The 20,308-nt window shown below is 47.6% G+C and overlaps 1 protein-coding gene across 6 annotated transcripts in view; it reads left to right on the forward strand.

Moving 5' to 3' along the window:
- CDK5RAP2 (CDK5 regulatory subunit associated protein 2) overlaps nt 1-20,308 on the forward strand; it is a 184,434-nt gene that overhangs the window by 106,899 nt on the left and 57,227 nt on the right. For all 6 annotated transcript variants that reach the window (XM_061200019.1, XM_061200023.1, XM_061200021.1 and 3 more), the window contains 3 exons: nt 4,556-4,651; nt 6,483-6,670; nt 15,062-15,494. In XM_061200019.1, coding sequence (XP_061056002.1) covers nt 4,556-4,651; nt 6,483-6,670; nt 15,062-15,494 — 717 coding nt within the window. The remainder of the gene's footprint in view (nt 1-4,555; nt 4,652-6,482; nt 6,671-15,061; nt 15,495-20,308) is intronic.

Consider the following 20,308-nt stretch of genomic DNA (forward strand, 5'->3'; position numbering starts at 1 on the left):
ATTGTCGGACATGTAGATATTTCCAGTGATTCACTATTTTAGATTACCTGATGAATGTCTTTGGACACAAATCATTTTCTGGGTTTAGGCTTTTTTTCCTTAGACTGTGTTCCCAGATGAGCAATGACTAGGTCAAAGGTACAGACACAGATAGATATGTGTATAAAATAGGCACGTGATTTATTTTCATATTACACCCCCCTGCCTCCGCAACTTTTAATTCGACAAAGGCTGTAAAGAGTAGGAGGCCCTTGATTCATTTTGGCAGCTGTGTCTTCAAAACGGTGGCCCTGGGCTGGATTCCCTCCTGCTGGGCACACAGCGCTTATTCCCTGCATGCGGGCAGGTCACTGAAAAACCAGCCAAACCAACAAAAGGCCAAGAACAGGCATCCTTTTACTTTAAAGTACATCAAAGAAAAAAAAGAAAAAATCTGGAATGAGGTTGCCCCTATTTCCTTGTATTTATTTACTGGTTATAGTTTATGTATTATAGAACGGTGTGGTTGAGAATTGACGTTCAGGAGTGATTTGAGCAGACTGCAGCCAGGGGGGGTGAGCATTGTAAGCCATGAGCTGTGTGACGTGCAGTTGTCACCCCTGGGGGATGGGATTCGCGGGCGAGCGCTCAGAAACGGTTAGTCGCTGTCATTATTTACTTATGTTGTCATTTTTAGGGGATGGTTAGAAAACTGGTTTTTTTTTTTTTTTTTTTGGCATGGAGAGGAAACATGGATTGAGGGGCATAATTTAATTGAACTCAGATATATGTAGGGCTGTCCTTTTGAATAAGAAATAGACCTTGTGTGACTCAGAGGACAGAAGTGGTACTCAGAAGTAGAAGGTGCTGGTGAACATCTGTTATTAGCAACAGAATAAAATTTTGGTTTGTCAGAAGCAGATTGAATTTCATTGAAAGGAGGAAGTTTCTAACATTTTGACTTCATAAGTTATTATGAGTTGTACCCGATTTATAAAGCCCTTGGCACCGTGCCTGGCATGTAGTAGGCACTCAATATGTAAAACACAGCTATTTTAATTTTACTTTTTTAGTAAATTAGCGGCAGAGTTGGAACTAAACCCTTTTCTGACTCTGTTCAGTGTTGTTTTAGCAACACCATAGGGCAGTGCTTCTAAAGTTTACCGTGCGTGTGAATTTCCTGGGGACCTTGTTAACGTGAAGATTCTGGCTCAGTGAGCCTGGCACGGGGCCCGGGAGTCTGCATTTCTCACAAGCTTCCGTTCCTCCAAAGACTACACTTGGAGTAGCAAGACCGGGGTAATCCCCAAAACCTGTTGGTTCCAGCTGTCATTTGGAAAAAAGTCTTGATTCATTTGTTTGTCCTTTTAGCAGTGTTGTCTTGAGCACCGGGCACTGGTGTTAAAACTGAACACAGACACGGTCCCTGCCCCGTGGAGTCCGTGAGGCAGAGAAGCGGAGCTTGGCGAGGGCCTGGAGGAGCGCACGCGGGCATGGAGACGGGCCCGGCCTCCTCTTCTGAGGTCAAGGGAATTTCCTCCTGGAGGAAGCAGGGGGGGCCTGCAAAGGTCAAGAGAGAATAGCTCAAGAGGCAGGGGGAGAACCAGGCCCGTGCAGTTGTTAGGGAGCGATGCTTAGGGAGGGCGTGCTTACAGTGTCACGTACTCAGAGAAAACAAGAGAAAAACGGCTGGGAAATCGTTTGTGACCTGGGCAGTTTCAGCAGAGTGAGGGGGGCCGAGGCCACGTGGCGGCGGAGGGAGGACCCGTGAGGGTGCGGAAGTGAAGGAAGAGCCGGCGGGCGCTTGGAGGTGTGGGGCACTTCTCCAGTTGGTGGCGGGCCCGAAACAGAGCCCACCCGCAGTGACGCATCGGTCTCTCTGGGATCTTGCCTTTGAAAACTGATAAGTCACATATGGCATGCGGGACATTTCTCTGTGTCCACGGCATTGAATTTCTTGATCATTGCTGGAAACTGACTTTTAATTTTAACCACGTCAGCAGAGGTAAAGGGGAATGAAAGAGAATTTTTATTTCAGTCTGTTGAGTCACGGTGTGGTTGTGGTTCTGGAAATGAAGAATAACTCGGATGCTTTTGCTGCTTCAACTGGAATGGCACGGGTTAACAGTACTCTGCTCGACTAAACTTCAGGGGGGCCCTTCTCTGATGCACAGGGTTGGGGAGGAGCGCCTCGCTGCTTCTTCCCTGATCCCGGGAGGGTTGGTTCCATCTCCTGCATTAGAAGGTCTTGGGGAGCTTTCATGAGCAGTTTCTGGAGAGTGTTGGCAGCAAAAGCCACGTTGCAGAAGGTGAGGATGGAGAGTTCTTTCAAGAAGCTTGGAGAGAGGCAGGTAGCACTCAGTGACCAGAGCTGCTGGTGAACCAGGAAGGAAAAACGTAGTTATTTTGCTTTTTTTCAAATGAGAGCGGCTTTTCCCCAGCATTTTATTATGAAAAAATTCAAACATAGCAAAGTGAAAAGAACTTCACGGTGGACTCCCGTATACTCACCCCTTAGATTCTACTATTAACCGTTCCCACCAGCCGTCATATCTTTTTGATAAATTTTAGTATAAATCACAAACATCAATACGCTTCCCCCTAAATACTTCAACATGTATATCTTTTCCTTCAATATGTGTTTATAGTTATTTTTTCTTTTAAGTTTAAATTTACACACGATGAAATATAGAAGTCGTAAGTCTTTGTTTGCTAAGTTTTACAAATGTATGTACCTGTGTAACCCAAACTTCTATCACGATCCCTCGCGTCCCTTCTAGTCAATTCCCACTCGCCCCCGCTCCAGCCGCTCTTCTCATTTTCTTCCACCATTAGTTTTACCTGTACTAGACTTTCATAGAAACGGAATCAGAACGCATCTTCTCTTCTGTGTGAAGCTGCCTTCACTCAGCGTGTTTTTGAGATTCATCCGTGTTGTTACGTGAATCGATAATTTGTTCCTTTTTATTGCTAAGTAGTATTCCATTGTATAGATATGTTCTAATTTCTTTATTCATTCTGCTATTGATGTACATTTGGATTGTTTCAGATTTTGGTTATTATGATAACAGCTGATGTGAACATTCATATACAAATCTTTATGTGGACATACGTGTTCATTTCTCTTGATGAATACCTAGGAGGGGAATTCCTGGGTCATAGGGTTATTAGCTTTATAAGAAATTGCCAGTACTTCTAAAGTAGTTTAACATTTTATACTCCCACCAACAAATTTGATTGTCCTAGTTGGTAACTTGAGCATGTTTTAATAATGAGGGAAGAAACCAACAGAGGGAGAGAAGTTCCTCATCCATATTTAGAAACTTTTATGCCTTAGGAAATATACTTACACATGTTTAGCCTATTGAATGCTGGATAGTGTAGTAAGATTTGTAGACTCGTCAGTCCTCTTTGATCCTGATTAGGATGGTTGGGTTGAATGTATTCTGATCCTGGGAAGTTTTCTATAAAAGACTTTGTGAAGTCAGTTTGCTTTGTTTTGTTTTTCTTCTTCCAAACAAGGGTTTCTTTTAGAAGGAAGATCAGAAAAGTTTAAGTTGGGCTGGGAAAATTATGGGGTGATTGACTAAATGTGGGAATTCATGAAATCACGGTATGGAGATAGAACCTTAGATACGTCGTATGTACAACATGCCCAGCAGGCGGCTGGGACTCAGCTCATGCTTTAACGCTTCGGTGCAGTGGTCACTACTTCATTGGTGAGATGAGGTTTGGTACAGTTTTTGAAAGAGCGTTGGCTACCTTCCCTCTCACTTTTTATTGGGTTAATCCGGGTGTCTCATGCCTAGAATTTTCCCTCTTCCAGAGAGCTGAGATCTGGCCCTGTTGAGAACACTGTATTGTCTGTTCTGTAGAATGCAAACTGCAGAAGCTTTGGGGTTTACACTTCTTTAGAGCATTAGGGATTTACACAGTCTTTAGAAATAACTCTCCTTCATTTTCAAAAGCATAAAGTTATTGTCAGGGAAGCTTGATACTCTACTCATTAACGATGAGGACTTTTTTGTCAGCCAAATGGCAGTGTGGCTGAAACTGCCCATCTCAGATGTGTGACAGTCCAAAAAGAGGTTTATCCCCTGTGCTAAATAGAAGGGATGCATAAATTGGGCACACCATCAATTTCATTTACTGCTTTCTCGCTATTTGATAGTTTCAATTCCATCAATAGCTGTTTTCCAAAATCGTGTTACTTTCATATAATCTGAAAGTGAATTCAGCAATGGCAGGGATGGGAGCAGCACACTGGACAGCACAATCGGTTTCCAGCAGCTCAGGAAGGCCGTGCGAGGACAGGGGGAAATGGCTTTACTTATTTCTTGGGGAATTTGTCCTTAAATTATGCCTGATCCCAGGCAGCTGTGTGTGATTTGCCAGAACTAGCAGCTCTGACTTTGGCTAATTTTTATTTCATGGCTTTGGCATTTGTCTCTGCCTCTTTTTTTGGTTTGTTTTTTGTTCTGCATCTTTTAAAAAAGACATCACCGACTTATTCATGCATATTCATGCTGCACTCATTTTTGGGTTGCATTTTCACACCATTCCATGCTCCATGTAGCTTCTGGCTAGCAAGGAGGACGAGGACTCGAGCAGAATTGGAGAGGATGACAAGAATAATTTGCTGAGTGGCGAGTGTCTGGAGCAGAGGAACAAGGTAGGAACATCTGCCCCTCTCTGTGCCCGAGCCTGCCTCCAGTCTGGAACGAGTCCGACGGGTTTTCTGTTCCCTCCATCTGTGTGGAGTGCCTGCCGTGTGCCAGCGGGGAGCAAAGAGAGGAGGTCTCTTCCTTTTTGGAAGTTACAGACGGGGTGGTAGAGCCAGTCATGAACCAGGAGAACAAACATATAGTTGCAAATAAAAGCGAGGCTGTTACAGGAGAGTCGCAGGCATTGGACACTGGACCTGGGCAGCTCTTTAGAGCTCTGACCCAATGCATTCATTTTACGCATTGGAAACTGAGGCCTAGGAGGGGAGATGGTTTATCTGGGGCTCAGAGTAAGTCAGTGACAGAGTTGGGACCAGAGCCCTTGTCTCTGGACTGCTGTGAACTCCCAGATCATCTGCGTGCAGTGTAAGGAGCCACTGATAGAACCAGACTTCCCTCCTCTGGGTCCGTCTGCAGTCTCCTGATCTGAAACCCAGCTTAGTGTCATCTGGGCGTTGTTGAGAATTTCACTCCAGGCACACTGATGCTGAACATTTGGAGCAAATATTCTCCAGGGTTGAAAGAACCGTAAAGACTGGGATGTGGTGGGAGACAGGAGGCTGCAGATTGGGCGTTTGTGGCCTTCAGGGTGTTCAGGTTCATGGAGTCTTGAATGAGAGATCATTCTCATGAACGTTTTGGAGAGCAAAGCAGTTGAAAGTGGGGGCTCCGGAATCAGGTCTGATTTTGAGTCTTGGTCACGATCTCTGTGACCTTGGGTTAACCCTTGCTTAACCCGCAAGTCTGAGTTTCCCCATCAGTGAAGATAATAACACCGCTTCCTGGTTAGAATTGTTGTGATATTTAAGTAGAAGGTATGTACTAAGTGCTCAGTAAATGGTAGCAATTGCTCTTTTTATTATTATATTCTAGACTTTTCCTTCTGTGGAGGTTGCTTATTTAGGTGGATTTAATAACTAGATTGGTGGCAAACAAGACCCTATAAATGACTCCTCATCTGTGTGGGTCTTGTCTTCCGTTTAAAAATCTTTATCATTTTACACATGTGGAGAGAGGAGTGTGATGGCCAGTGTGTATATCACCAGCAGTAATGAAGTCAAGAGGAGTTATTTATAGACTGGTAGAAGAAATTTACAGCTTTGGAAAGCGGGAGAAAGAATGCTAATTGCAGCACCTCAAGACATGCCCAGCACAGGCTTTAACTAGATGTTTCCTTGGTACCACTCCTCTGGGACCCTCAGTGACCCAAGAAGGTGGATCTGTAAAGAACACGTCTCCATGGGAATTAGGAACTCTCCACCGTCCTGATGAGACAAATCAAAGTCACAGTAATTAGGATGTGTCTGTAAAGAGGTTGGCTTTCTGATATATAATGAGGAGGATACATTGCAAGAAGCATATAATAAATGTCCAAAGCATTGTTAATGGCAGTTAACAATGTTCCGGACCCTTCTTAGAAAGAATTTACAGGCAGTAGGCCGTGGGCTGGGGGAACACAGCTGTAGCGGGTAAGACACTGTGCCAGGAACTTAAGTGGGCCAGCCATCTCATTTTGTTCTCGTAGCCACCATGGGAGGTGGCGTTACTGTGCCCAGTTACGGATGAGGAAACTGAGGGTGAGAGGAAGTGACGTAAACATCTCCGTGCCGTCAGCTGAGCGTGTGTGGACCGCGTGCACCCTCCCTCTCCCCTTTCATTTTCTCTCGGGTTTACTTGCCCTCACTCATCACTGTTTGTCTCCATCCTTTCTCTCTTTTCCACCTAACCCCCTTCCCCTCCTTTGTAGTCCATTATCTGACCACATGCTTTGATTTGCAGATTATGGAGGACAATTCCAAAGGGGGCTGCAAAAACGGATATTTAAGGCACACAGATTCCAATATTTTAGACTCCGACGGAGCCCACAAATCCGGCTGCCCCGGAGACCAGAGTCTGGAAGAAGGCGAGCTCCTGAGCCTGCTTGCCCCGCTCTTCAGCGAGAAGGCCTTGTGGTTACTGGAATCCAGGTAGACATGGGGCCCAGGCACTGCAGTTGTTTCTGGTTTGAGGGGAGAACAAACTCATTTTGCTAAATGGATTTAGATGGTGGTGCTGTGTAATTTACCTGGGAGAGCTCCCGAAATGGCTTGGAAGGAATCTTGCCAGTCGTGCAATTAAGTAATTAGGCTGCCTGCTCCGTGGCTGCGAGGGGACCGCATTCAGCAAAGCCGCATGCAAGACCAGCATAAAGAGGAGAGAGAAAGCTTCCTTCAGAATTGTTCCTGGGAGCCCGGAAAGGGCTGCCTGGCTGTCAGCGCGAGGAATCAGCCCTCCCGAAGTCCCTTCCAGTTTCTACAACAGCTTAAAAAACTGCCGTTGTGCTTGTGACTCTGCTGTTTTATGTTGAGCTTGAACTACAATTCCCTTCTCATTATATCTGCCGGGAGTCTTTCCTATGTGAGGAAACACTACAGGGTGTTTTCCTTAAAACAAAAAAGGAGAAATATTCAGTACATTTGTGTTTTTAAAATTAGTCCTTTAGGAGCAGATTTCCCTTCTTTCCCATTCTTTCCAGGCCACGGTAGCAGCTGCTCTGGGCTTTGGAGCCAGAGGGAGCTGTGCTTGCTTTCCTCTCTCAGTGCCTCCATTTCTCTGACCACTTCTTGGGGTTGCTGTGAGGAGTGGAAAAAATGCTGTTCAAGGAGAATGGCTGGCATGTGGTGTGTGTTCAGTGAAACCTTTCATTCTCCTCCAGCACAGACAGAGAAAGGGAACTGGTACCACCACCGAGGACGGCTAGCCGGAGCCTAGTAGATCTCATGTCCTTGGTGGGCTCAGCCTCATAGACATTTCTGCAGCTGAAAAAGGATGGTAGTGTCCTGTGAGCTCCGGGAGGCTACCCTCCCCAGCCCCTGACATCTGCTTAACATTTTTCTAGCATGAGTCGTCATGCTAGGGGGACACGCCCAGTGGCTGTTCTGGTATATTATCACAGGGAGTGGGGCGACCATAATGACACTTGAGAAATGGAGGATTTCCTCAGCATCAGGGGCTCCTGTGTTAAGAGTTAAAAGACGCACCTCGCTCTCTCTGAGGACCACCTAGGAATGCACTTGGGTGATGTGACCTGGGAAGGTACAATGGACTGTGGTGGGAGTGCAGGGAATTGGGACCCACGTGCTCCCTCCTGGCAGGGAGGAGCTTTTCAGCCCCAAATCATTGTTGTCATGCCAGCACGTGGCCTCAGAGCTTCCAGTCTTTCAGTAGAAGCCCCAAAATTTGTCTGCTCAATCTCCTGATTTTTGAAAATTTAGACTTCATTACAGTTTTAAAGAAAGCGCTTCACGGGCCGACACTCTGCAGGCAAGCTTGGGACATCAGCCATTCAGTTACCTGTTCCCTTGTAGGTGTCTGTTCCATCGGCTTCCAGGCCCTTGTGGGCCAGTTCTAGTGTTAGAAAAGGCTTTCTTAAACGCTGGCCGGGGTCTGCTGCCCTGATCCTGCTCTGCGTGCAGCTGCCTTTCACGGTGCACCACTGAGCCCCAGGACGGCAGGGTCACGGCTCCGAGGGCCCTCCTGAAGGCCCAGCTGTGGTCTTTTAAAAAGACTGCTTGGGTAACTAGGATTCTCATTGGCCAGGGAAACACTAATTTTCTGCCCAGAAAGTCTCTCCAGGAGTTCGGTGTTTTGATCCCCCGAAAAAGCAGGGTATTAGAGTCAGACAGACCTGTGCTCCGGTCCGGCTGTACCGTTTAGACCTTGTGACTTATCTCCCCATCTTGGTTTCCTCACCTGTAAAGTGGGGGGTGATGATACTTATCGACCCTGTAGGGATCTTGTGAGGATGAAATGAAATAATGTGTGTACATATGGATCCAGGTTGGTATTAAGTGGGTCTTTGGTGATGTTACTGCTTAAAATGTGCCTGGCCAGTTACTCCTACCCTTTCCCGTTACCCTCAGGTAAGATTCATACCATATGCAAGATACGTCGGCCAGCCCGTGATTCAGGCCTCTGTGTTCATTGCTGAGCCCGTGTCTGACACCCTGGTGTGGAGTGCGATAGGCTTAGGCCCGAGACATAGGCCTCTGAGCTCTTCCGCCCTCTAGCCATCCACCCTGGGGCCTAACAGGCTAGCAGAGTAGCTGGGCCCCAGGAGTAAATCTGATTCAACTTACCCATCCACTGGGATGGAATAAGGAAGCAACTTAGCCTAATTAGCTGTCTTGCATTTGACCACGCCGAGCACTCGTTCACCGGGGGTGGAGTGAAGGGTCAGCTCGTGGAGGACGGCCTGGCTGGCCCTGCTCTACCATGGTCTTCACCATGTGTGTGGTTCCCAACCCTCTATTCATGTGCTTCTGTTTCGTTTGCCCGGTTCCCTAGAGGACATGGTTTAGGATTTATTACCTAAGTGTTTCAGTCTTTGTAGCTAAACTTAGGTGTGACGTTTGAAAAAGTCTAAAAGGGGAGCCCTTGGGGATTTTTTTTTTTTCAAGGCTAGTATTACATTCTTGAGCCGTACCTAGTAGAAGTAGAGAAGCTAACTCTCCTAAAAAACCTGGGTCTGCTCTTCTGGGCATGGTGAAGGGACAGGTAAGGGACCACCAGAGCGTGGAGCTGGCGAGAGGTCTGAAGAAGTTAGCAGAGAAAGAGCCAAGGAGACTTGGGTGTGCGGGCTGCAGGGGAGAGGACGCGGCTAGTGCTCGCAGGCAGATCCTGTGTTACAGAGGGACTGGGTCTGTGGGCTTCGGACAGAAACCCAGGGTCCTCCTTGATCCTCCCCTTTCCTTCACTTCCCAAACCCAAGTCCTGACCCTTTACCTCCCAAAGGCGCTTCTCCCATCCCTGTCTCCTCCTCTCCACTCCTTGCTTCCGTCACACTTCTCCGGCATCCCCGCAGTTGCCTCCTAACTAGTCCCCTGCAGCCATCCGTCCGCCTTCCAGTCTGTTTTCCATGCTGTATCCAGGGCGGTTACTTAAAATGCAGTGAAGTCACTCCTCTACTGAAGACCCCTCGGAGACGCTGCACTTTTCTTGGGACCAGAATCCTTAGCACAGCCTGCCGGGCCCCGTGTGATCTGGCGAGCCCCTCCGTCAGCTCTGTTCACACTGTCCCCGGCGTGCTTGCTGTGCTCTGGCCCTGGAGCACAGCCCTTCCAGTCCCTGGAACGAGACCCCTTTCATCGCGTTTCAGAGCCTGGGCACATGCTGGTCCCTCCGGATGGGCACTCGCGGTTGCTTCCTCCGCGCTCCCCTGCCCCGAGCAGGGCAAGGTCGTCAGCTGGGGAGGGGAGAAGAGAAGCTGCCGGGCGGTGCTGAGCGCTCATTTTGAAATGAATGACGATCAATACAAAGTGTGACCCGTCCCGAGAACGCGTGTAGCACGAGTAGCTGACCAAGCCCAGGCCTGAAGGCAGGGTTGGATGGGACAGGTGAGGGGTTACCTAGGCCTCTTTATCTCAGTCCAAGTGCTTCCATACCCTTTGCTTCACTTATCAAGGTCAACGCCAGTTTGCAAGTTGTGAAATCCGGTGGCCAGTGTCCACTTTCCCGCAGCGGTGGCCACGCTCCCCGGCCTCTGTTCACACCTCCCCTCTCTATTTTCCTTCTCCCTCACTGGCCTCTCTTCCTCAGCCTCCTTTGCTGGCTCCTCTTCCTCTGCCGGATGCTGGACACTGGATGTTGGAGTGTCCCGGAGCTCCGGTCTAGCTCCCTTTTCCTCGCTGTACCTCCTTTCTCCATGGCTGCAGAGTATGCTGTATGACTTCCAAATTCATACCCATGGCCCAGACCCCCCCCTTCAGATCACACGGTCAGCTGCCTACTTGCTGTCTCCACCTGTGTGTCTGACGGGCGCTTTCAACTCTAATCGGTTTATTTTCTTATATTTTCTTTAATTTTTAATTAAAAAAAAAACCCTGTATTTATTTATTTATTTTTCACTGCGTTGGGTCTTTGTTGCTGCGTGCGGCCTTTCTCTAGTTGTGGCGAACGGGGGCTACTCTTCGTCATGGTGAGCGGGCTTCTCATTGCGGTGGCTTCTCTTGTTGCGGAGCACGGGCTCTAGGCACGTGGGCTCAGTAGTTGTGGCTTGCGGGCTCTAGAGCACAGGCTCAGTGGTTGTGGCCTACAGGCTTAGTTGCTTCGCGGCATGTGCGATCTTCCCGGACCAGGGATCAAACCCGTGTCCCCTGCGTTGGCAGGCGGATTCTTAACCACTGCGCCACCAGGGAAGTCCCTCTAATTGGTTTAAAACCCAACCCCCTGTTCTTTTGTGCTTCTCTGCTGTTCTTCCACGAGTCACTTAATAGCACTGCTGTGGCCGAAGGTGTAGCTTCCACAGTCCTCATAACTATCAGTAAGTCCTGTTGTTCCACCTGGAAAATGTATCCCTAATCCACCCACTCACGTCTCTACGGTTGCCCTCTTAGTCCAGCTTAGTCCAAACTGTCACATCTCGTGCCTGGACTCCAAAAGCACAGCCTTCTAACTTGTCTCCGTGCTTCCGTTTTTGCCCCTCTGTAGCCATTCTCCACAGAGGAGCCAGAGCCAGCTTTCAAAAACTTAGATGAGATTATGTTTCTTCTGTGCTTAAAGCCCTCCAGTGGCTTTCCGTTACCTTTAGAGTAAGATCAGAGCTCCTTGGCCTGGCCTCTGACTGTTTCTGCGTCTTTATCAGCTACCTCTGTTGTTCACACTCACCTTTCTGTTCCTCAGTCATCCAAGCTTGTTCTCACTTCAGGGCCTTTGCAGTAGCAGTTCCCGCTACCTGGAACGCGCTCTTCCCGGGATGTGGTGGTGTCTCAGCTCTGTAGAGAGGCCTTTCCTGACCACTTTGTCTAACAAGAATCCCTGCTTCTACACTTTGTCTCAGGACTGCCGCCGTCCTCCCCTCCTTCTCGTCCCTCCTTCCTTGTACTTCTCCTTGCCTTGCACTGTCTTATTTAGTTACCCGTGTCTGTATGGATGTCTGTCTCCTCAGTGAAACGTCAGCGCCATGATTCTTTTTCACCATGCATTTCCACCGCCTTACGTGACAAATGGGAGAGGCTCAGTGAATATTTGAATGAATGTGCAGACAATTAGAAGCTCAGCATCACAGCAGAAGGTTTAAGTTTAGAAAACTAGAAAGAATGCAGTGCTTCTTTGGAGTCAGAGAGGTCTGCGTCTGCAGTCTTTGCTCTGCCACTTTGCTGGGAGATCTTGAATCTTCCCGAGCCTGTTTTCTTCATCTGTGAAATGGGGTTAGTGACAGCCCCCATCTCAGTCTTACTGTGAGGACTAAAGCTATTTAGTGTATTTAAGGGATCTGGCACACCGTTAAGTGCTTAGTAAATGTCAGTTCCTTTCCCCTTATGCCTTCTATGTGGCAAAGATGCTCAGGGTATATAAACAACGTTTGGGCCTCTGACAGAACCCTCGGACTGAACCATTAAAAAGGTCCTGATTATGGAGACAGCTTAATGAATCTGCTGTTCAGATTTCTAGCAGAGTAACACTTGAAATGTTAGCAGCTCTATCACTTTAGTCTATTATAATGGCCTCTTTCACCACCTTTTACCACCCATTTGTAAGTCTGTTTTCCTGGATTTTATTGTGTGTTGTTTGGTAGTGGGTAATGGTCCTCCTTTGGCTAGCTCAATAGCAACTGTTATTATTTTCAATCTATATTAAGGGAAGGAGAGGAAAGGAAAATTTAGTTTAACGTGCTTGAAATACCAGAAATATTTTTTGAAGTCTGGGTTTACTAAATTTTAAGATGGTTTGTGTAGTCTAGATGATTCCGTATTAGAAGTGAAAAATGTACCACACGTTTTAATTTTGTTTTTCATACTTTTAGTTTTTACCCTGTTTCAGTGTGCTGTAGCTGTTTAAGTTGAATTAAATTGATTCTGCCCCAGAGCTGGATGTTAGGAATCCAGATAAGGGTTAAGGCTTCATCCCTGCCCTTAGAGGGCTCAGTGGGAAGACAACATGAGGGTACCTGTCACTTCCAGTGGTAACGAAGATACAGAGGAAGGGGAGGCCAAGGTATGTTAAGGCAGTCAATCGTTCCGGTCTCTGACAAGGTTTTTTGAAATAATGCAGGCAAGAGAAACTGCAGAGAGGAGAAGGATCTAGCACCGATGAGGGCCTCTTCTCTCCCCCCTCTCTCTCCTAACTCCACCACGTCATCCTGACCGCATCTTCTTTTTCCCGGAAGATAGCAACAGCTCTCCAGTTGGTCCTCCCTCAGTGCTTGCCCCCCTCCAGTCTTTTTTTTTTTTATAATTTTCTGTCTCAGTTTTATAACTTCCTCTCATTTTTATGAGTCTCTTTTTCTCCTTTATTTTTTAGATGATTGACACATACTTATCTTAAGTCTTCTTCAGATTGCTTTATTATTTATATTTCCTTGAGTGTGAACTCTCTCATCCGTCAGATTGCTGTCTTTCATAATAGTGGATTTTGTTTGCAACGGTGGTTTGTCTGTGTCAGCAGCCCTGCTCTGCCCGCCACCCTTGCTCCTCCCTGTGCGGTGGTTTTGAAGTTGCCTTGACTTGTCTCTCTAGGTCTTACTTTAGGGGCATGAAATTTGCATGGGTCTTCTTCCAACCGTGGGAGTTAAATTTCTGCTTTCTGCGGATGCCCTCATTATCATGGCAATGGGTCTCCTCCTCTGTTTCTGACCTTTGGATACATCTTATTTGATTCTGAGTCCTGTAGTGCACCTTGACCATTTTTTTGTCTTGTCTGTTTTGCTGTCATTTACATACGTTTAGAGCAGATGGTAGGGGCTCTTGAGTGTACTCTCACCACCGTCCTGACAGGAAATCTCTCCATGCATTCTCTACACATGGCACGTGTGTGGCCATGCACTCCGTCACACAGAGCCTCCCAGTGGCTCTCCTTTCCTTAACATGGCTGAGGTCTCCCTGCCTCACCTTCCAGCCTCACCTCCCTGCTCTCCACAGTGTGTCTTGACTCCATTCATATTGTTTCCCATGCTTAGAAGGTTCCATTTCCCTTCCTCCAGCTAACCTCTCATCAACTCTAGAGGCCCTTTTTTGGCGTTCTTCCTGCCACCCCCAGTCTGGACACCCTGGGATGCTTGCCCGTGAGCTTCCCAGACTTCCACGGTGCCTGTGTTTCTCTTTTTAGCCTGTGGAGTAGTGATTTGTTTACACATCTGCCTCTAACACCAGGCCCTGCAGGCACCTCTGCAGCCCCAGCGCCCATTATAGTGTCTGGCCCAAGAAACACACTCACAGGGGATTCTTCTGGAACTGCTCCAGAATCTTCTACATGCTGGCTTATTTTGAGTTCCTGGGAAAGCAGAGCCTGAGGTAACCACTTGGGTACAAGTGGTTTATTTGGGATGTGACTCCAGGCAGAAGGAAGGAGGGATGAGGGAGACTAAGGTAGGGATGGAGGCAAAGCCAGGAAGGCTGCGTTATGATCTGGTTACTGCTGTGGGCAGCTGGGCCTCCGCCCTGCCAGCCACCCTCTGAGGGACGGTGTAGACCCTACGTCAGTGCTGGCCCTCTGAAGGACGGGAGACTGGGACATTCACCCAACAGCTCTCTTCCTCCACTGGTTAGGGTTTCCCCTGGAGCTGTAAATGGGTCTGCACTTGCCCGTTGCCCTGCTGGCCAGCTCAGAGAGCTCTGGGAAAGGGCCCAAGGCAGCCGAGAGATGCCGTGGGCGCTGGCGAAGGGACTGTGTCTACAAGAGCTGTCAACGCAGCTGCAGCTGAAATCCCAGGGAGGCCCAGGCCGTGTGGCAAGGGGCGTGAGAAGCATCTGCTACCCATATATACTCTCGTTTAATCCTCACAGCGTCCTATGGAGGAAAACTCACCTTGCTTTCCAAGAATCACAGAGTTAGAATCTGAAGCCATTTTGTCTGATTTCAAAGCCACTGCTCTTTTTATCCAGAGCAGTTCCCAGCATCCCTTCATTCGATACCTTTGCTGAGCACCGACTGTGCACCCTGATGGACCAGGTCGCTCATGGATCTGCCAGGTTGGCTAGAGTCATCCAAAGCCATACTTGCCCCTGGATGTAGGGATGGGCCCAGGGGGGTGGGCGGACCTTGCAATCGTCATGCATACCTTATGACTCTGTTTGCTCTTCCTAAGCCCAGCCTGCATCCAGGTAGCTGTGTGCCCCCCTCACTTGCTGTGCACCTGTGTCAAATCGGTTCTCTCCTTCTCCTCCATGAAGGAGACACGTGGTACCTACCTGGTGTGGTTGTCCTGAGGTGACCTGGATAACGTAGTTGGCGTGGGTCCTGGCACGTGGCAGGTGCTCACTGTGTTTAAATTCAACAGAATCTGGGCCAGAATCGATGGGGAAAACTTAGGAAAGTGGGTCGGTGACAAGGCCATAGCAGAAAGCTGAGTCCTCCCACTTCCTTCCCTTTTGGAAAAACAGGCCGGACCTTCTGAAAGTGTTCCGAGAACTGCTTCTGGAGCAGGTGTGCTTGAGAGAGCAGGAAGCCTCGGGAGAACACCTTGATGGTAAAACGGAGGAGGCACTTGGGCAGATGGCCGTTCAGCTAAGAGGTGAATTCGGACATTTCATCCAAGCCAACTTGTCTTCCAAGCCACGTGATGAACTCAAGTGGCCTCTGGGAGCCCAGCTAGCAAAGGCGGCGGAGGCGTCCAAGGTGAAACAGAAAGATGCCTCCGTGCAGACCATGGCTGTGGAGGGCGACACGGTCAGATTCAGACACGAGGGCACGAGAGAGCCTTGGGGAGAGAAACCAACAGACGCCGTATTCAGCGCCGAGCGTCAGCCGGAGAGCTTGTGCAGGATGCCAGGGTGGCAGGCCGCTGCCCTCTCCTTCCCCAGGGGGACCGAAAGAGTAAGTTTTCCCACATATTACTTACTTAGTTACTTATTAAATGTAGACAAAAAACTTAAAAATCACCTCCGATCCCACTACTTTTTAAAAATTTGTATAAAGTCTGGTGTCTCTCTCTGCCTGTACTTATCTTGGCCTCTACCTAGAGGTGTGTGTCCATCCTAATCTTCCCCAAAGTGTCACCAACATTTCCTCCCTCCCTCTCTCCTCCCCCATCCCAGCCCTCTCTTATTTATCTATAACTCGTGATATCTGTGTGTTTTCATTATAAAAGCAGAGTCATGTGTGTACATCTGTCTGTAGCTTACTGTTCCGTGTTATGTATCAGGAACATCTTTCCTTGTAATGGCTGCTAAGATTCCATTGTGGGGAATGTACCAAAGTTTACATAATTTTCCCCTGTTGATGGACCTTTACTTTTGCCGGTTGCAGTAAAACTGGAATGACCTGACTTTAGGGGTAGGGACGAGAACCTAGGTTTTATTTTGTACGGACTTTGTTTCTTAGAGGTACCGTTCTTTTTTTTTTTTTTTTTTTTTAACATCTTTATTGAAGTATAATTGCTTTACAATGGTGTGCTAGCTTCTGCTTTACAACAAAGTGAATCAGTTACACATATACATATGTTGCCATATAGAGGTACCGTTCTGTGGGCTTTGTCTCCATTCTCTTATCCTTACAACACCCGTCAAAGGTGAGGAAGCCAGGTCCCGAGTGCCCATGGTCAGCCAGCTGTGAGGGGCCTGACTGCACAGCCGTGCCCTTTCCATGGGTCAGGCTCCCGTCTAGCCTGTGCTGGCCCGAGTAGTAGGGTCTGGTTTTGGTGGGTGAATGCCTGCATTTTGCTTCAGTCAAGATGCTTTCTCTAGATGCTTCTCCTCAGATACCATCAAATATGCCAGATTATGAAAAGCCAGACTCTCCTGGCAATGTTTGATCGGACCTTTTACAAAAATCCTCCTGGGGAGGAGGGGTTGCGATTGAGGAGCCCCACAGCAGGGAGATGGGAGTGGCTTGGTAGAGAAAGAGAGAGGTCGTGTTTGTGATAGGGCTCCAGCGACTGGTCTCCTTGTTTCTGATGGGTGTTTTGTCTCTGAGAAATCAGCTGTGCACACTGCTTCATAGCATCAGAATGGAGAATTAAGTTTATTTTCTGACCAGTAAATTACTGCTTTTGTGCATACCAAAGAGAGTTAGATATATCATTAGCAAAATTGCTTTTGATTGTTTTAAATTATGCACCAAAACTGTAATTTCTAGAAAAGGGTTTTCTAAAGATATCAGTAGAGACCAAAAAAAAAAAAAGACACTGCCATTATATTAACAGTACTCGAGATGCAAATTTGTGCAATTTGGCTAGAATAGAAATGCTCTCATCTGCCCCAGCTAGTTTAGTTTGTACCTGTGTATTAGGAAAACTAGATGTTGTGTTTGTGCATGTGTTTTTTTTTCCCCTGCTATTTGTGAGGGAGATAGCATCCTATATTCAGGAAAATTGGATAATCAAATGAACTTAATTTCCCCGAATATATTGAAAAAAATTTTCCATTTGGAACTATCTTCCTGCTGGTATCTTCAAAAGGAAGGCTACTGTGTTTATTTTTTTAGCATCTGCTATATATGCCAGGATTGTGCTAGATATTCTATCCATGTATCATCACAGTTAACCTTCTCACCAAGCATATGAGTTAGGTAGGTATTACCTACATTTTGCATGTGAAGAAATATAAGCTCTGAAGGGCTCAGAAAATTGTCCAGAGTGACTCAGCCGTTGAGAGGAGTAGCAGGGGTGTGAAGTGGAGTCTGGTTTTAGAGGCAGACAGGGATATTGTAACCCCACCTTTCTCAGGAAGGGAGGAGCTCTCTTACCACCAGTGTGGCCTCCGGTCTATGCAACGTAGGAGAAAATTCAGTGGTCTTCTCTGTGGTCTTTGGTTAGTCAAGGAATCAGTAATCCTTGAGCTTAGGCTAGAACTGTGGCATCCTGTTAAAAAGAACATCTTTGCTGCCCAGGGGCGAAACAGGGAGATGGGACATGCTTCTGGTTTAGTTACAGAGGCGAGATGCTGGGTTGTACAGATACACCCGTGACTGCATTGGGCCTCACCGCTCACCTGCTCTGAGTCCTTGGGTCAGTCACCTGACTTTCAGTGGCTCCAAGGGGATCATCGTGACCTGGCACCCGGGGCTGGCGTGCTGGCTCGGTGAGGCAGTGTGTGGCGAGTGCCTCGGGCCGTGTCCGTGGTAGGAGCTCAGGGTATGTGCTTTCCCGTCCGCCTTCCCTCCCCAAGTGAGAAGTTCCAGGATGCCATCTTTAATAAGGTGGTAGGTGGGATTCCGTTCGGCATCCATAAGGTAGCATTTTGTGTGGTGTTATTTTGGAAGCGGCGTTAGGGTGACTGACGGCAGCCTTCCAGCCTGAAATTGGCTTTGGCATTTGTGCACTTGCAGCTATCTTCTCTGCTGCCATATGACACACAGATTTGGATCCAAGAATAGAGATTGGTGGAGACTGAGGACCAAGCAAGTGACTTATTTTCCAGCCCTTTTTGATGAGGCGTCCACCTCCTCCCGAGTGGTCCCTGACACCACCGCAGACTGTTCTTGTCCTTGAACCTGTTCTCTCCTCTTGCGTGGAATTTCAGGGCAGAAAGACTCTCACTTTTCTTAACTGGGCAGTAGAGGTTGAAGAGCTAGTCTGAGGCTCAGCTCTCCAGCCTTCTTATTGTATGGTACTGGGCTGGTTGTTTGACGTCTCAGTTCTTCATCTGGAAAATAGGTATAATAACTTCTGTAATCCTGTGAGCTCCGGGAATGCAGAGTTCACCCGAGGATTACGGGAGTACATGCTTGAAAGCATTTGACATCCTAGAACGTGCAAGAAGGGCTCCTTCTTCTTCTTTCCTTCTTGAGAGGCTTTGCTGATTTCCTCCTTTCCAGGGTCCCAACCAGTGTTGACTACAATCAATTTTAGAACATAACCGTATCCCAGGCAGAAGCCCCGAACGCATTAGCAGTCACCTGCTATTTCCCCCACCTGCGCACCCCTAGCTGAAGGCAGCCACTAAGCTTTTTTCTGTCTTTATAGATTTGCCTGTTCTGGATATTTCATATAAATGGAATCACGTGGTCTGTGATCTTTGGTGACTAGCTTCTTCCACTTAGCGTAACGTTTTCAGGGTTCGTGCATGCTGTAGCAGGTATCCGTAGTTCATTTCTTTTTATGGCCCAGTGATAGTGCATTGTATGGATATACCACATTTTATTTATCCATTCATTAGTTGATGGACATTTGGGCAGTTGCTACCTTTCGGATATTATGAATAATGTTGCTGTGAACATTCATGTACAAGTTTTTGTGTGTACATGTGTTTTTATTTCTCCGGGGTATAGATCTAGGAGTGGAATTGCTAGGTCATGTAGTAACTCTGTTTCACGGTTTGAGGAACTGCCAGACTCTTTTCTAAAGTGGCTGCAGCTAGTTTACAAAAGTTTTCACCAGCATGTGAGGGCTCCAATTCCTCCACAACCTCACCAGCAATTGTTATTATCTTTTCAATGATAGCCATCCTAATGGGTAGGGAGTGGTGGTATTTCATTATGATTTGATTTGCATTTCCCTGATGATGAATGATTTGAACATCTTTTCATGTGCTTATTGACCATGTGTATATCTCCTTTTGAGAAATGTCTTTCAGATCCTTTGCCCATCTTTTAACTGAGTTATTTGTGTTTGTTTATTTATTTATTTATGGCCGCGTTGGGTCTTTGTTGCTGCAGGCGGGCTTTCTCTAGTTGCGGCGAGCGGGGGCTACTCTTCATTGCAGTGCGCGGGCTTCTCATTGCGGTGGCTTCTCTTGTTGCGGAGCACAGGCTCTAGGCACGCGGACTTCAGTAGTTGTGGCACGTGGGCTCAGTAGTTGTGGCTTGCAGGCTCTAGAGCGCAGGCTCAGTAGTTGTGGCGCACGGGCTTAGTTGCTTCGCGGCATGTGGGATCTTCCCAGACCAGGGATCGAACCCGTGTCCCCTGCACTGGCAGGCGGATTCTTAACCACTGTGCCACCAGGGAAGTCCTAGGCCTCTGAAGTTATTATTTGTATGTTCATTCCACAAATAGTTGTTGAGCACCTACTATATTACTAGTTCTTGTGCTCGAAGCTGTGGATAGAGTATGAATAAGAAATGCAGAATCCATGAACCCTAAAGCTTATAGCCTGGTGCAGAAGATAGACAAAGAACAAGTAATTGCATAGGCATTTAATTATTATGGTCCTAATGTTTTTCCGAGGAGAATTCTGAGGGGGCAGTGAGTATGTAACAGGGAAATCAAGGCCCATTCTCCTGAGGAAGGCACATTTGATCTGAGTCCTAATGAATGTGTTGGGATTAGTGGGAGAGGTGAGGGTGGGCAAGAAAAAGTATTCTAGGCAGTGGAGATAGCATATGCCAAGGTCCTGAGGTGGAAGGAACAGAGCATTTTGAGGAACTGATAGGAGGTCTCTGTGGCTGGAGGATGGGGGGATGGGGAGGGGCAGTAACTCAGGCTGCAGTCGTGCACAACACGTGGGCTGTGGTAAAGACTGTGACCTTTGCCATATGAGAACTGGGGAACAATTAAAATAGTTTTAAGCAGGAGCGGGGGGGTGTTGCCTGTTTTGGTGCAGTATGGCAAGTGGGTTAGAAAGGGCAAGAATGAGTGCGGGGAGACACCTCAGGAGGCTGTTTCTGTGGCCTGGATGAGAGCTCACAGCGTCTTGGAGTTGGGTGGTGGCCACGGAGGATGAGAAGCGACAGAAGAATTCAGAGACACCTTG

The sequence above is a fragment of the Eubalaena glacialis genome, chromosome 9 (genome assembly GCF_028564815.1).
Source record: "Eubalaena glacialis isolate mEubGla1 chromosome 9, mEubGla1.1.hap2.+ XY, whole genome shotgun sequence".
Classification (NCBI taxonomy): Eukaryota; Metazoa; Chordata; class Mammalia; order Artiodactyla; family Balaenidae; genus Eubalaena; species Eubalaena glacialis.